The 17,349-nt window shown below is 49.5% G+C and overlaps 1 protein-coding gene across 1 annotated transcript; it reads right to left on the bottom strand.

Moving 5' to 3' along the window:
- Positions 1-7,017: 7,017 nt before the first annotated feature.
- Positions 7,018-16,090, bottom strand: ACTR1B (actin related protein 1B). The gene is made up of 11 exons (XM_040453959.1): positions 16,043-16,090; positions 13,948-14,012; positions 12,607-12,682; positions 11,327-11,452; positions 10,849-10,973; positions 10,400-10,616; positions 10,172-10,264; positions 9,906-10,080; positions 8,540-8,601; positions 8,257-8,297; positions 7,018-8,089 (listed from the first exon to the last, which is right to left on the bottom strand). Exons 1-11 carry the CDS (start codon positions 16,088-16,090, stop codon positions 7,987-7,989), a joined length of 1,131 nt encoding a protein of 376 aa, XP_040309893.1. The 3' UTR covers positions 7,018-7,986.
- Between the last annotated feature and the right edge of the window lie 1,259 nt (positions 16,091-17,349).

Raw genomic sequence — 17,349 nt, forward strand, 5'->3', positions numbered from 1 at the left:
TAGCCAGGTACAAGAGGGATCAATGTATGTTTGAACTTTATCATAATACTAAAAAATAGAGATTTTTACTAAAAAATAGAAATTTTAAAAAGTCCAGTTCAGCTACTTTATATTTGTGACATGTTTGTGACAGTTAAGTTCTTAAAAGCTGTTTGTAAAATGGAGCTGGTACCCTTCCTTTTTGTTGGGATTAACCACAGAGGTGGCTTTAGTTACTTTCTCCACAAAATTGGTTCAGATTAGGTCTTTGAGCTGAACTAATGATGATGGGGAACATTGAAGAGAAAAGCCCTTTCCCCCGGTCTTGCCTTACTTCCTCTTAAAGGTATAGATTAACCAAAGCTACTGCTTCCATTCTATGCTGTCAGTCATTATCTTTTATTTCCAGGAAATGCCCAGATCATTTGTCTGCCATTCAAGGCCCTTCCCTTTGGGAAGGAGAACACCTAGATAGCCATCTATTAAATCTACCCTTACCTCTCTCACCTCAAATGCTGTTTGTAAACAAGAATTTACCAATAACTTTATTGTGAAGATTGCCCTGGTACTGCCACTAAGCCCTTTTGTCTGTCCTGCTTCCTGCATTCCCCCTTCCTTTTCACTGTCTTCCTTTCCAATCAAAACTCTTCTTAAGAGTGAGCTTTTGACTTTCCGTGACATTAATCTGACCTGTCTTCTCTATCCTTCAACTTCTACCCTCCCTCTTCTGTACTCTTTAAAATTGTAACCAGGTCGGGATGCCTGGGTGGTTCTGTTGGTTAAGTGTCCGATTTCAGCTCAGGTCATGATCTCACAGTTCCTGAGTTCGAGCTCTGTATCGGGCTGTGCCGACAGCTCAGATCCTGGAGCCTGCTTGAGATTCTATTTCTCCCTCTCTCTCTGCCCTTCCCCTGCTTATACTCTGTCTCTCTCAAAAATAAACATTAAAAAAATTATAAAAAAATAAAATTGTAACCAATTCTTGGGGCATCTGGCTGGTTTGTCGGTAGAGCATGTGACTTAACCTCAGGGTTATAAATTCAAGCCCTACATTGGGTGTAGTAGACATTGCTTAAAAAAGTAAAACCTTTTAAAAAATAAAAAAATTGTAACCAAATCTCCCCTAAAGAAGGAAAAATCCCCAGTACATGTTGGCTGTGGTAGTCAGGATAATGTTTCCCCCAAAGATGTCCATATCCTAGTCCCAGAATCTTGAATGTATTAGGTTATGTAGTAAAAGGTTATTAAGGTTGCAAGTAACCTTACATTTATAACCATAAAAACCTGGTATTTTTTTATTTGACCAGATCATTTTTATCTGACCTTAAAATAGAGTACTCTAAATTATCCAGGTGGGCCCAACAATCAAGGGCAGCAGAATGGAGTCTGAGGGAGATGTGACTATGGGGGGATGGTCAGAGAGATGCAGTACTGTTGGTCTGAAGATGGAAGAAGGGGGCTACAGGGCAAGGAGCGCAGCCTATAGAAGCTGAGAAAGGCAAGAAAATGCTTCTCCCCTAGTCTGCAGAAAGAAATGCAGCTCTGTTGACCCCTGGGTTTCAGTCCAGTGACCCATGTCAGACTTCTATGGAACTGTAAGATGTTTGTGTTGCTTTAAGCCATTAAGTGTGTGATAATTTTATTATGGCAGCAATAGATCAGAAAACTCAACTACTGCCTGGAGTTATTGGGTCTCAAAGTTAGCCACACATTAGAATCACCTGGGGAACTTTTACAACTCCCAATGCCCAGATCATACCCAGACCATTCAAGCAGAGCACGTCTGGGAGTGTGATGCAGTCTACAGAACTTTAAAGTTCCCCAGGTAATTCCAGTGTGTAGTCGAGGCAGAGAACCTCTGCTTTGGGCTAACCACGTAACTGTGAGCAACTCTTTTCCTTGCCTCTTGGTAACTGGGAGCTCTAGTGGCAGATAGGAAATAGAACATCCCCTGCTAGGAGTACCAAACCTTTGCTTTTAGGTAGAAGTGGGCTCCATCTAAACCTCTGGCTATTTAGCAGCTTAGAAATTAGATCCCATCTCCCTTCACTAGGAAAGAATATAAGCCTCACTCCGATGGTATTAATCTGCAAATACAGAATAAAGAACTTGTTTCCTGGAATGATTTGAGTGTAAGTTGCTGATCTGATGCCCCATTATACTTCAGTGTGTATTTTTTTAAAAAGACATTATTATTTATTTTGTTATTCTTTTTAAAGTTTATTTATTTATTTTGAGTGTGTGAGCAAGGAAGGGGCAGAGAGAGGGGCTGTCAGTGCAGAGCCTGATGCAGGGCTCGAACTCAAACTCGTGAGATCACGACCTGAGTTGAAACCAAGGTGCCCCAAAGACGTTCTTTTATACACCTATAATATGACCATCAAAATCAGGAAATTACGATTTGTACATTTTTACCATTTAATCTTTAGACCCTATTCAGGGTTTGCTAAATGTGCCTATAAATGTCCTTTATAGATCCAGTTCAGAATCACGTGTTGCCTTTAGTTGTCCTGTCCCTTTAATCTCCTCCCCTCTGGAACGGTTCCTGCCTCTCCCTAACTCTTGTGACCTTGACACTTCTGAAAATTACACCAACAACTCAGGTCGGTCTGATGTTTCCCCACGATTGGATTCAGGTTCTGTGTCTTGGGTACAAGCACTGCAGAGGTGATGCTGCACTCTTGCTAGGCATATGATGTCACCTTGTCCCACTGCTGACAGGGTTTACTTTGGTCGCCTAGTGTCTGCCAGACTTCTCCACTGTGCAATTGCTCCTTAATTTTTAATAAGTATCTTATGGAGTAATACTTGGAGATGTCAATAACTTGCTCCTCACCAAAACTTTGGTTAATTTATATCAGCTTTATTATATTCAGTGGATTATAATTCATAACTATTGTTTAGCTTCTGATGTTTCATTCATTCCACATTTGGCTGGTAGGAACTTCTTCAAGTTGGCTCCTGTGGCCTTTTGACATATCCTGTCATTTTTTGAGCACTTCTTTTATTTTCTGGCACAAAATGTTCCAGGCTCACCTTCCAGGCTGTTTATAAACTCATGAGGTAGGTACTATTATTATCACCCCCATATTAGAGATAGCGAACCCTAGGAAGAGGATTACTTAGCTAGCTAGTCGTGGTGGCAGAATTGAGTCCAGAACACTTAGCTTGAGCCTGAGCTCTTTCCCTGCCCTTTTGAAGTAATTTTAGATTTACAGAGAGATTGCACAGAGTTCCTATTTACCCTTCACCCACTTTCCCCTAATGTTAACATAGCATGATGACTAAAACCAGGAAATTCGCACTGATACAGTGCTATTTACTAATTTTGCCTGCTTTCCCAGAAAGGTCCTTGTCCAATCCAGGACCTCACATTGCATTTTGCTGTCATACCTCAGTCTTCCTTCAATCTTTGACAGTTCCTGTCTTTCATAACCTGTCACTTTTGAACAAGGGAACTGGTCCATTAATTTGTAGAATGCCCTCAGTTTGGGTTTGCCTGTGTTCCTGGCTAGATTGAGGTTATGTGGGAATACCAAATGTGACACTGCACCCTTGGTGCATTATATCAAGACACAGTGACTAGGGGCACCTGGGTGGCTCAGTCGGTTAAGCATCTGATTTCGGTTCAGGTCATAATCTTGTCGATTGTGGGTTCCAGCCCTGCATCTAGCCTGAAGGCTACTTCAGATTCTGTGTCTACCTCTCTCTCTGCCCTTCCGCTGCTCACATGCTGTCTCTCTCTCTCAAAAATAAACATAAAAAAATTTTTTTAGTTTAACAAAAAGGGGCATCTGGATGGCTCAGTCAGTTAAGCATACGACTTCAGCTTAGGTCATGATCTCATGGCTTGTGAGTTTGAGCCCCGTGTTGGGCACTGTGCTGACAGCTCAGCCTGGAGCCTGCTTCGGATTGTGTCTCCTCCTCTCTCTGCCCCTCCACTGCTTGTGGTCTCTCTCTCTCTCTCTCTCTCTCTCTCTCTCAAAAATAAATAAGCATTAAAAAATAAATTTAAAAATGAGACAATGACTAAATACCGGGGATACAAATTTGATCATTGGTTTAAGGTGGTATCTACTAGGTTTCTCCATTATAAAGTTGTTATTTTTCCTTTTGTAATTACTAGTTATCTTGGGTGGGGGGAGATAACTTTGAAGCAATGCAAATGTCCTTTTGCTCACTAATTTTTAAAAATTTTTTAATGTTTATTTTTGAGAAAAAGAGAGAGAGAGAGAGAGAGAGAGAGAGAGCAAGTGGAGGAGGGTCAGAGAGAGGGAGACACAATCTGAAGCAGGCTCCAGGCTCTGAGCTGTCAGCACAGAGCCCAACCCAGGGATCGAACCCATGAACCATGAGACTATGACCTGAGCTGAAGTCCAGCACTTAACCAACTGAGCTACCCAGACACCCCTTCTACTAATTTTTGCATCTATTTTTACAGACAGCAATTGGTACTGTGGTTTGCCTATGGTGATTTCCATTTTCCAGTATTCCTTCTATATGAATTGAACTACTGTAAGGAAGAACTGTCCCTTCTTCTCCATGTATACATCTATTCAATTATTAATATCAGAGTGGACTCTGATATTTTATTGTATGGATGGTTTATAATCCATCACAGATTTGATTACTGGGTGCTCTTTTCAAGTTGATTTCTGTGTCCTTAAGACAATAAGCCCCCTTTGTTTTTGGAGCACTTCCTCACCTTTAAAAAACATTTTTTTCTTTAATGTTTATTTATTTTTGAGAGCGAGAGAGCACGAGCAAGGTAGGGGCAGAGAGAGGGAAGCACAGAACCTGAAGCAGGCTCCAGGCTCTGAGCTGTCAGCATAGAGCCCGATGCGGAGCTCGAACCCAGGAACTGTGAGATCATGACCTGAGCTGAAGTCGGAAGCTTACCTGACTGAGCCATCCAGGCACCCCGGAGCACTTCCTTATTTTATGGTACCACAAGATATTCCAGGCTCATTTTATACTCTCTGCCCTAGATCTGGAATTCCTCCAGGGAGCTCTGGTTCCTTTTATTAGAGAGTGGTATTCAGAAGCCCTAATCTGGACCCTATAAGTGCTTGCTGCTACTGGGGTGTCACTGTGGCCAAGGCCTCCAAGCAGACAGGGCTGGAAAATGCATATATTCTAACCCTAGCATTCACACACTGATGCCTATTTATTTCAGCATCTATCGGTATGTATATTAAAAACCAAGAATCCAAACCTCCAGTCCAACACCACAAAGTTCATTCTAGCCTTACCACCTTTTTGCCTGTAGCTTTTCTCTGACAATGGAAAACCTGACTTGGCCAGAGCTCTGTAACCACACCATCCCTGCTGGAAGATGGAGTGGGGAAGATGTTACATTATGCTTGGCCTTAGAGGATGGGATTTGGACAGACATGAGGGAAAGTCATTCCCAGCAGAGAGTGGAAGCTGGAGGGCAGAACAGGGCATGATGATATATGAACCTAAAAGAGGAAAGAAACAGATCCCAAAGGGCCTGAATTTAATGCAACATGTGGTTCATGAAGGGGATTTTGCCAGAGACATATCAGTTTGGTTTCATTCCACTAGGCAGTGGAGAACTGCCTGACATTTTGGACTAGGAAGTGGCAGAACCAAGGGTACAGGGCCTGAGATCCAAGAGCAAATAGACTGGGTACAGAGGAGAATGAAGCTACTGCTATGCGATAGGGTGGTGGAGACCATCATAGTAAAGGAATAGCAGGTAGGAAGGCACTACAAAAGAACCAACAGAATGTGGTAATTGACAGAACGCGGAAGAGGTACGGAAAAGAGAGGAGTAAAGTAATAACGCTCTAAACCTGTGTAGTTTGGAGAAAGAGGTACCACGAACACAACCCCAAACAAAGGATTCTTCATGAATTATTTCTCCTTTGAGGGCAGGTACAGGCTTAACTACTCTGTGACCACAAAGCCTTATGAAACTCCCTGTGAAGATAGGCCTCAGTCAGCTCTCCCCTCTTACCTGATCTCCTCAGCTCTCAGCCCTCTCTCAGCCCCACAAACTCCAAATGCCTTCAACACATGGCTATGACAACCATCCTTCCGTCGCTGGCTGTCCATCACCAGGACACAGCTAAAAACCCTCTCAAGGCCTTCCACATGATGGCCCCAACCTCCCTTTTTGGTTTTCTTGCATTATAGCCAGAGGAGGCCACTTACTCTTCCCTGCTGACTGGGCATCACTGGGGTCCAGGACCTCGGGTCTCAAGCCACACTGGTTTCAGGCATCCCTTTGAGCTCTTACTTCAACCTGGGACACCCTCCCCTACCTGGCTGACCCCTCCTGAACCCATGCAAGTCAGCCTACCCCACCTGCTGGATTCGATGCCCTTCTTTCTGGCCCCCACAATGCTACCAAAACGGCCAGTTAATCATCTTCCCCTGACCCATATGGTTGTGGGGGCAAAGACATGGCCCCAAACCTGTGGCACCCTCCTGGACATACTGCAGGTGTTCAGATCCCTGATGAAGGAAGGAAAGGGCAGACAGTCTCTGAACTCTCATTCCTCACTGTACCCCCCTTTTTCCTCAGCTTTTTCCTTCAGAGCTCAGATTATCAACACAGCCTTCTTCACCTCCCCGAACACTCTCTTTCCAGGAGGCCTGCCCTGAGCCTGCATCACTGTTGGGTCTGTCAGCCTCAGCCATATCTGAGCTGACCAGCAGAGGTGCCCAAACAGAATGGGCAGGGCGTAGACACACTGAGCACCAGCCCCACCTGCCATGAGTCTTATCCAGGAATAAGGCTGAGGAAGGCAGCCTTGTGCTCTGCTTCCAAGTTCTCTGCTTCTCTGGGTGGATTGTGGCAAGTGGGTAATGAGGTTGGGGAATTCTATAACCAGGTTGAGAGCCCGGCCTCCTGGGGCCTCGCATGCCACGTTGCCCCGCCAACCACTGAAACCCTCAGGCTTCTGAGCTAGAGCCAATGCCTGATGCCTTCTTGATGGTCCTTTCTCTCAAAGTCCCCAGACACAGATAAACGAACAACACAAAGAACCACAAGAAAACAGACACGCACTAGGCCTTTCCATAATTATTACTATAATGATTTACAAAAAAATTTTCAGGCAACTGTGTTAAATTATTATACATATCTGGGAGAGGGAGGTGGGGGGTCCTGGCCACAGGGTCAATGAAAACCTCTTTCATGGGAGAGATGGGAAAAGGAAATGTGCCCCCTCACTCCCTCTAGGTCTGACTCCTGATTAAGTGGCTTCCTCTCAACAAATGAAGACCATTAACCCTTTCCCATCCAGGTACTAAGGTAAAGGAGATGGTCAATGAAGTGTCAATGAAGTGCTTTGAAGGGAGACCACCAATAAACTGTGGCCGCCCGAACCCCATGATCCTCTGCCCTGGCTCCGAAGGGTCTGATCCTGGGCCAGACCCCTTGGCTGGGGATGGATGGAAGACTGCCCAGTCCTCAGCCTACACCAAGGCATCCACCCAGGAAGACAGGAGGACTGAATGTGATAGGATAAGGGATGCCTAAATGTGGCATGAGAAGCAGGGATGCACCAGCCGGAGCTGCTGGCCACCCCTCCCCCACCCCACTCCCCAAGGCTAGGTACACAGGCATCCAGGCACTCTGGCTCAGGGAGGGATCCTGTCAAAGGAAATGGGGTGTTCGGTATCTGGCCTTGGAGCTCAGGGATACAGCCTGAGGGTCAGAGCAAGGCCCTGCCAAGGGGGACCCTTGGAACAATCCAAAGCTGGGCTTCTCAACTTTTATATTCATTCCAGCTCCTGACTCCCATCCATGCAGCTAAATGTTACCATGTATGTGTGAGTGCGTGCGTGTGTGCGTGTGTGTGCAGGGGAGGGCTGCAGGGGGAGGGCTGCAGGGAAGCGCAGCTGCCCCACCTGCCCAGGGTTCAGGGCATGCAGGGGACCCTAGGCCTAGGATGTGAGCCCAGACCAGAAAGGGTTAAGGGCTCTGACTCGCCTTTCCTCCTACTCTCCCAACATGCTACACCTCCTTGGGCACTAGAAGGTTTTACGATGAATAGCACGGGAGCCATCCTCTTCATACTCCTTTTTGGACACCCACATCTTCTTAAAAGTGTCCAGCGAGGCCAAGATGGAGCCACTGTGAAGAGGGAGGGATAGACTCTTGTGGACCTAAAGGCTGGGCCATCGGCCTCTTGTGGGCACTCAGAGCTCCATTTCCTGTACCTGGGAGGGAATTCCATCCACCTCCACCTGGCCTGGGCCAATGGTCTCCTCCCAGAGCCCTCCCCGTGAACCCCGCCTCACCCGATCCATGTGGAGTACAGCCGTTCCTGAGGGGCCGAGATCTAGAGGGAACAAGCAGTAATGTAACTGCCCGTCCCCCACCTCAGCCCTGGGAGCCTTTCCCCCAGGGCCCAAGGCCAGATAGCAAGTGCATCAGCTGGGAGTAGTGGGAGCAGCCGAACAGGGCAAGGGAGGAGGCTGGGTACAGCTGGGAGAGGGTGTCTGGAGGTGGCATTTGACCTTTCCTCGCCCAGTCAAGGTTGCCCAGTATCCCCATGCCCCATGGGGTTCCCTGAAACCTCACCTTGATTTTGACATCCTTTGGGGCAAGCTTCTTCACTTCACTTAGCAATCGGTCACCGAAGCCTGTGAACACAAGGCTGGCTGAGCCCAGAGTCCACATCTGAACCCCCTTACCACTAGCACCTCCATCTCCAACCTCTGGCGGCCCCAGCTGCTGTCGCCCCTCTTTCGGTGGTTCTTTCCAGGATCAAGGATGGGGGTGAGTCACCCCAAGGAAGAAAAGAGTCAGCACCATGCCTAAGGTGGGCCCAGCTTCCTCAGAGAGGTAGCATGAGAGGGAACCCTAAGTCACATAGCTCGGCCTGGCTGCTGAGCTCTTATGCTCTTCCTCACCCAACACTCCAGCAGCCCAAATCTACCCAAAGCAAAGTCAAAGGCAAATGACAAATCAGGAGAAAATGTCTACTATTTCTACCTATCACAGAGGCAAAGATCACACACAGTATTGGGAGGGTGCCGGGGGACTCTCCTCTGTAACTGGTGGGGGCATAAGTGGCACTCGGGGGTGGGGGGAGTTAGGCAGTATCTACTAGATAACAAGTACATATGCCCACCCTCTGACTCAGCAATTCTCCTAGGACTTCTCCTTTAGGGATATTCTTATTACATGAAATGACAGCATATGAGGTAATCGGGTGTAGCACCTCTGTGATTAGAAATGACTGCAACGAACTCACAGGCCACCAGCAGGTCAACGGGTAAATGGCACATCCATTCAATGATCTATCACATGGCCATATGAGAGAACTCACATGGACAGGGAAAGATCTTCCAGATAGGGGGCTACATGAAAAATACATGGTGCACAACTTGTAGAGCATGTTGTGATGGGTATAAAAGCGGGAGCAAGGGGAAATGAACATTTGCTTACATATGCACAGTGCTGCTGAGCACATAGTTGAGAAACTAGTAACTCCCAGGGGACGGAACAGGGTGACCAAGACAGTGTGAAAAGGGAGACTTCATCGAACACATTTTAGATCTTATGCAAACTTAGCACCTATTTACAAAGTAAATAAAAGTTAACTTTAAATCTTTCTCTTAAAAAAATAAATGCTTGGGGCATCTGGGTGGCTCAGTCGGTTAAGCATCTGACTTTGGCTCAGGTCATGATCTCATGGTTTGCGGGTTTGAGCCCCAAATCGGGCTCTGTGCTAACAGCTCAGAGCCTGGAGCCTGCTTCGGATTCTGTGTTTCCCTCTCTCCCTGCCCCACCCCCCTCAAAAACAAACATTAAAATAAACAAACAAATAAATAAATAAATGCTAACTGAGCACCAAAAAGCCAACAGAAAATGGGCCACATCCCAGGTTCTAGGGAGTGGGGTGCAGTTTAAGTCTTAATCACCAGCTCCCAAATGGTGGTACCTTTGAAAAGTGTGGAGCCACCCGAAAGCACGATGTTGGCGAACAGTGTCCGGCGAAGGTCCATGTCAGACTTGTGAATGGCAAAGGCTAGCACTTCATGGAGCCCCTCACTCTCATCACCTACCAGGTCTGGCTGGAACAGCAGCTCAGGGGCCCGGAACCGCGCTGGCCCCACCTTTGGAACACAAGATTGAGGGGGACAGGCCCCTTCTTCCTCCAGATGCCAGCATCACCACTGCCACCCAGGGCCAGACCTGGCAACTTACATCGAGCATGCTGCCATCTGGCAAGGTGTACTGCACCTTCTCTGTCTCCAGAGCCTCATCCTTCTGAGGGTTGATGGAGAGGTAACAGGCTCGCTGCGGTGGGCAGGGGACAACGCTCAGAAGGCTGCAACCGGGAAACCCACACCCAGGGCTCAACCTCACACCTTGGTGCCACCACTGCCCATTGCCCCACCCAGCCTGCCTCTTCACCCTCCTGCCCTCTGTCACCTCTTTGATGGTCCGGACAACCTCAAACTCAGCTGAGGTGTGAAAGTCAACTCCTTCCTTGCGCAGCAGTAGCCGGAGATAGCGAGAGACATCACGACCAGCAATGTCCACCCGCATGATGGAGTGCGGCATGGCAAAGCCCTCGTAGATGGGGACAGCATGAGTGACCCCGTCCCCTGAGTCTAAAACCACTCCCGTCGTGCGTCCTGTTGCATACCTGTCACCAGGTCAGCATCCCTTCACCTCAGCCACTGAGGCATGGGAACCTCCTCACCCCTGGAAGGGACCCTGGGACATTTGCATTATCTGGTCTGAAAAAGGGACATGAGGAACTCCCTAAAGGAACAGTTACCATGGGGCTGTTTCTACAGGGAAGTCAGACATGAGCAGGAGGATGGCCACAGGGAGGATGGGGACTCAGGGGACCCTAGGGCTTAGGGAGCACTCACAGGCTGAGCACAGCCTGCATGGAGATAAACAGGGCTGGCACGTTGAAGGTCTCAAAGAACACCTCTGCTGCCTTCTCCCGGTTCTTACTCGGGTTCAGTGGAGCCTCCGTTAGGAGAACAGGATGCTACAAGAGATGGCAGGGTTTAGGCATGAGCAAAGACAACATGCTAGGCTCTAAAAGGATCTTTTAGAGAGCCAAACACCCTCCCATGAGCACATGCAGCTGTAGCCTGCTATCCTTCCCAAGAGCACTATCCCATTATCTGCCATCAGTTATTCTTCCAAAGATCCAGCTCCCTCCGGAAAACTCGACTTGGCAGCCAGTGACTCTGTGTACCCACATACACAAAATGAAGTGGCAACAGGCCCTAATAACATGCAGAGGAAGCGTAGAAACCCAACCAGAAAGGAAACAGAGCAGTGAGAGGGCACAGGTGAGAAAATGTGGAGCCTGGTGGGAGGGGCTGGCTGCCACACCTCCTCGGAGAAAGTCTGCAGCTGATCCTTGGAGTAGACGTACTGCCAGATGCGCTCCATGTCGTTCCAGTCTCGCACCACGCCGTGCTCCATGGGGTAGCGGATGGCCAGCAGCCCCCGGTGCTCCTGCGGAGGAGGGTGGGAAGGCCAGCTGGAGCACCAGGCTGCTCTCCAGCAACTGCTTTCTGCTTTCCTGGAAGCTGCCCTTTCGTCTGCCCTGAAGAGAACCACTACTGCTGACTGGGTGTCCTCATGCCCAGTGGTGGGGTCCTAAACCCAGTACAGGCTCATTTGTCCAGCAGCAGCTTCTCAGGCCCTCAGAGTCCAGCCAGCTTCAATGGGCAGGGGAGAGAGAGGGTGGTGATATGCTCCCTCCCATCCTAGTCCTCACCTTCCTCCCCTGGCTGTGCTTCTTGGGCTTCTCTACTCACTGCCAACATGTTCTCTCCTCTTCTCTCCTCACACACTGCCCAGCTTCCTTCCCCACCACCAGGAGCTGCCTCATGGCCAATCCCATGCTGTCCTGTCCTGTGGTTGCCTGTTGCCTACCGTTCCTCCCAGCTCTGGAGCCACTGCTCACATCTTCCGCACAGACCTGCCCTTCAGTGTCCTCCCTTCCTACCAAACGTGCCCCTTCTCACCAAACACCACCTGACCTCTCTCGTCCGTAGGCATGGCTCCTTCTGACCCCATCTCCTGAGAGCCCTTTATCTGTACTCTTGGCTAAGGCACACCCCTACCCCCCCAACCATGTTCTCCAGTGCCTAAACTCCTAAACTACACTTGCTTCCTCCTGTTGGGGCCTCAACTGGCCATGCAGTACTTAGACAAGTCACCCCAGATGGAGAGTAAGAGGTGATCCCACAGTTCTTGTTTCTATCAGTCATCAAATCTGAGTGATCCAGACTCTTAGATCACTTTTCTTTTTAAGCAGGTTCCATGCCTAACACGGGGCTCAAACTCATGATTCTGAGATCAAGAGTCAGATGCTCTACTGACTGAGCCAGCCAGGTAAGTCACTTTTTAATCAATTCTTTCCTCTATAGCTTCCAAATTACTTCCACAAAATAGGGCGTTAAGTAGTCTGTTCCCCCATACAGAAACCATCGTGCCATTTCATAGTACTTCCAAGATGGAGCCTTGAGAGCCCAGGAAGACGCTTGGCAGATGGTCCCAGAGAACAGATGCCCTTTTGGGAGGTACAGCTCTGATCACCAGCCAATGCTCCCAGAACTGTGAAGGCCCCAAACCCAGGCAAAGGCAGGCTCCACAGGTGTTACCTCTGCTTTTGGTCCAATGAAGAGGTCCCCCTCCAGGGCTCCAGCCATCACTCGCATGTGCTTAGGGCGCCCAACACTGCAAGGACAGGTAGAGTCACCAAGGTGGGCAGGGGGCATGGATGAGTCCATGTCCAGGAAAACCAAAGTCTAACTCCTGTGGTCAAAAGGGTAACTACTCTAAAGTATCCAGAGGTGGCCATGTGGCAAAGGCCAGAACCCAGGCCTAAGGGACACAAGCCTAGAGACCAGACCTTGGCAGGATGGTATGCTCAGGGTCAGAAGAAAAGGTATCTTTTTCCCACCCCTCCCTCCCAGACAGGGCTGAGAGCTCTGGAATCTCAGCCCTTCATGGTCCAGCCCTGGCAGTAGGTCAGATTCAGCAGCCATAATGACTCAGCCCACGCTCTTGATTTCAGGAGGGCAGGGCTGCTGCCACTGTCTGCAGACCAAGGTCCCAGGAAGTTGGGTCATGGCTCCCTTGTTCACCCCTCTCTGTCATTTGATCCTGCCCCTTCCCACTGCCAGGGCTTCCAGAATAAAGAGTCAGTTCTTGGAAGACTAGATAAGCTACAATTCCAAAATTTGACCCAAGTTGCCTTTTAATTGTACACAGGTAGAATTCAGAAAGGAAAGCTGAAGCCCTACTGGGTGCTCCAAGCTGGCCCTGCCCCTGACCAGGCCTGGGGTTCTCAGTATAGCCAGCCACTTTGGGGGCCTCAGGATCCCCCCTGCCCTACCGCCTCCGCTTAGGCCAATCCCTCTATAACCTCCGGGATTTGAGAAGATTCCCACTGAGGAAAACTTCCCAATGCACTCAAGTGGCTGAAGGAGCACTCCCAAGTTTCTTCCATGCTTTCACCTCCCTCTTACCCTTGCCACCACTTGCTCCATTCAGGGAAAGACTCCCCTTGATGGAACCAATTATTTTCTCCAGTTGGAAAATAAACAAGCCCTGGAAAAAACATTTCCTGGGAGCAAGGAGTGGCTTTGCATTAACTCCCCACTCTTTTTCCTCTGAGGTTAGGTCCTTCTCCCAGAGATGTCACCCTTCCATTCTGGCTGCTGCTACCACACCCTGTTCCCAAGGGAATGCTGGTAGCTTCTCCTCCCTCCCTGGCTCAAGGAGGGACCAAAATCAGACTTCAAAGAAGAGGAAGCCCAGAGCACTTCTCTTGTCCTTCCAGAGCCCTTAACACCACTGGCCTCACAAACACAAAACAAAGGGTGTTTTCCCTTATATGTGGGGGCAAGAGTTGGTCTCAAAAAGAGCTGTGACAGAGAGCCAGTTTTCTTCCTGGAATCCAACAAAAAGGTTAGGGCTGCTGCCTGAGCAACACTTACTAGTTTGGGAAACAGTATTTGGGAATCTGGTCTCCTGCAAAGCCAGCCTTGATCACCCCTGAACCCTGAAAGGAAAAACAATGTTTAGCTCCTGATGTGCTCCTCCAGATGAAGGCAGTGCCCTGCAGTAGAGCTTGCTGTCCAGATCATGGCAGCCTGGGGAGCAAGTCTGAGACCCACCAAGAGGGCATGATCATTTACAAGTACTCCAGTGATTCACAACTAGGGGGTGACTTTGCACCCCTTCCCCCCAATTTAACAATGTCTGGAGACTGGGGAGGAGAGAGAAAGGGGTAGGTACTACTGGCATCTAGTGGGTAGAGGCCAGGGGTGCTGTTAAACATCCTACAATACACAGGTCAGCCCTTCACACCAAGAATAATCTAGCCCAGAATGTCAACAGTGCAGAGACTGAGAAACCATGAAGTACATGCTCCTCTGCGTACTCTAGGGCCAGCTCCAGACAGGAGGAATCCAAAGTAGCACAAGCTACTTCCAAAAGTCGGCTAGAAGCAACCTCTAAATGTAGTTTTTCTCAATAGCCCCTGGTCATCCCCACCCCAACAGCCATGGACCACATACAGGACCCACCCGGCAAGATCATTGTGTATACAACTGGCACCTCCCCTCAAGTGTCTTCTCCAAAGACTACAGGTGAATTTGGTCCTGCCACTGCTCCAGCACGGAAAGTGGACTTACGCTCTTAAAGGGAACCGGACATCCAGAAACCTCCCACCTAATGAAGGAATCAGCCTCTCAACCCTACTTCCCACAGATCTCCATTACAACCTTCTGGGTCTGCAGTGCAGAAATAAGCATTTTCATGTTACAGAGGAGGGGCTGGAAACCCAGAGGGACCAAGCAGGTTGCCCTCTGAACTCCTAAGCTTGTTGGTTAGCCTAAGTGAATTATTTGCCCACCAAGAAAGGAAGTGGCCTAGTCTATCCTGTAGCCTGCTGGACGGAACCCCCAAGCCTAGTTCTAGCCTTATTAAACACCCCCTGCTATGACTCAAGGAGCCCACGTGGGTACTCCAAAAAAGACAGCCATTCAGGATTACATGGGGGTCATGTGGGAGGGAGACACATCCCAGAAAGAGGAGTGAGTCATTATAAAAAACTCCAAGGCTAACACAGCAGAGGCAGATACCGAGCTAGAGGCAGATCCATATACCCCCGTCCTTCATTTTCTTCCCATGGATCAGACAGTTCTGAGGCCAGAAATCCTTAGAGGGCAGCTGAAAACATGCTGAGCCCCAGTGCTGAAGGACAAGGCCACAAGGAAGCCAGGCAACTTTTCTCTGAAGCTTCCAAACCATTATCCCAAACTGCTTTGGGTCCTAGAAAGAGTGGTCCTGAATTCTCCACTGTCCTGCTAGCTGTGGAATTTCTGCTCAGCACAGAGCAGTGAGCACTTAAGGAGAGGGTCAAAGTAGCCAAGTGGCCAACCAGGTGATGGTGGATATATGGTTGGCAGAGCTTAATCAGTATTTTTTTTTTTTTTCTTCTTTCCAGTCTCAGGAAAAGAGGGCCTGTCCACTCTGGAGGTCCTGCTTAGAATTGCAGCCCCTTGGGAAGTGCTGTTGTAGAGGTCACCAGGCCAACCCTCTCTGAAAGATCAGTCCAGCACTCTGCAAAAGGGCAAATGCCTTCCCTCCTCCTCCACTAAAAGGGGCAGCCAGAGCCCGAGAAGGGGGTAAAGTGGTTGGGGTCCTGAACTAACCTAACCTAACTAGGGGCCTTCATCTCAACCAAGAAGGGTCCAGGTGCCTCCCTGGGCCTGGCACAGGTGCACTGGCTGGGCCGCTCGACTGTCACTCCAGCACTCCCCACGATGACCACAAGTAGCCAGACAGATGGGTCCCATGCCTCTCCAGTACGTCCCCACCGGGCTCGGGGAGGATTCGGGCAAGGGCTCCACGGCGCCGGTGGAGGGACTGGCCCCATGGCCCTAGCTACAGAGCCAGGTGAACAGGAGAGCCCCAGGAGTGGGTGTCGGGCGGGCATCGCTCGGAGGACTAGCGGAGACTCCTGGCGCCGCCGCGTGCACCCCCGGGGGCGGGACTCCCGCCCTCCCCCCGACTGCCGGGCCTCACGTTATCGATGACCACGGGCTGGTTGGCGATTATGTCGTAGGACTCCATGGCCGGGCCGGGCCGGCCCTGCCCAGCAGGGGGCCTGCAGGAGGGACAGGCGGGCGGGAGGGCGGGCGGGCGGACCTAGACGACGGCAGCTCCAAACCCGGTGCCGCGCCCCTCCCACCTAGCGCGCGCAGCCTACGCCAGCCCCGCGGGGCTTGCTGGAGGGCGGGCCTCCCAGCCAATCACCGCTCCCACTTGGGCGGATTGACGGTGGACGCCCGGGGCCGGTTGCGGGCAAAGGGGAGGGGCCTCCGGGTGCTGACCAGCCAATTGAGGCCGCCCGGAAGTACTGCCGGGGCGCTTCTAAGGTAGGCTGCGCCGTAGGGGGAGGGGGTGGAATGATGTCAGGGCTCGCTTTTAAAGGGGACCTGGGCAGAGTCCAGGGGCTGCGTGTCGCCTGTCCGGGAAGACTTCGTTTCCGAGCGGCAGCACATGAGACCATGCTACTTCGTGAACGCGTGGCCCTTGAGGAGGCCGGCCCTAAGTATTTTACCCAAAGCATTTCTTTACTGAGCACTGAGGAAGATCCTTTTCCGTGTAAAATTTAAAATTCTGACATTACTCGAACACCTGCTATGTGTTTGCGGAGCACTTCCACCTATGTTACACAGATTATATTAAATCCTTGCAGTAACTCTATCAGATAGCTGCATTCTTATTCCCATTTTGCAGATGTGGGAACCGAGGGGCCTCACACTTCTGTGACTAGCCGGGGGCTATCCAGCTAGCGACAGCTGGGGTCTGCACTTGGGCAGCCTCCAGACCCACTGGGGTCTACTGCTGCAACTGTGCAAGGTATCCTAAATTCACTTACTAAACTGAGCCATAGTTATTTGCCTCTACTGCTACCTTTCCCACTAAACTGTGAGATTAAATTTGGTAAAAGTGAAGACAGCATCACTGAAGACAGGAAAGTGCAGAAATCACATTTTAATGAATTATTACAATGTGGACACTCTTGTATAGCCATAGTGGGGTTTAAGAAACAGCGTGACTAGCTACCCGCCTCTCTCAGTCGCTGCCCGGCTGCTCCTTCGAGGTGACTTTTTCTGAATTCTAACGCCAAAGGTTAGTTTTGCCTATTTAGGAACTTTATGCAATGTAACCATAGATATGTATTCATAAAATGAGTCAGTGTGCAACCGGTAAAAAATAATGAGGAAGTTTTGTATAATTTGATATGAAACACATCAGCACACTGGCTAAATCAAAGCAAAGAAAGTCAAGACAGTGCTCAGAGTGTTAGATGTCTGAGTCTCCAA

This window comes from Herpailurus yagouaroundi, unplaced genomic scaffold (genome assembly GCF_014898765.1).
Source record: "Herpailurus yagouaroundi ecotype Mexico unplaced genomic scaffold, PumYag 210, whole genome shotgun sequence".
NCBI classification, from domain to species: domain Eukaryota; kingdom Metazoa; phylum Chordata; class Mammalia; order Carnivora; family Felidae; genus Herpailurus; species Herpailurus yagouaroundi.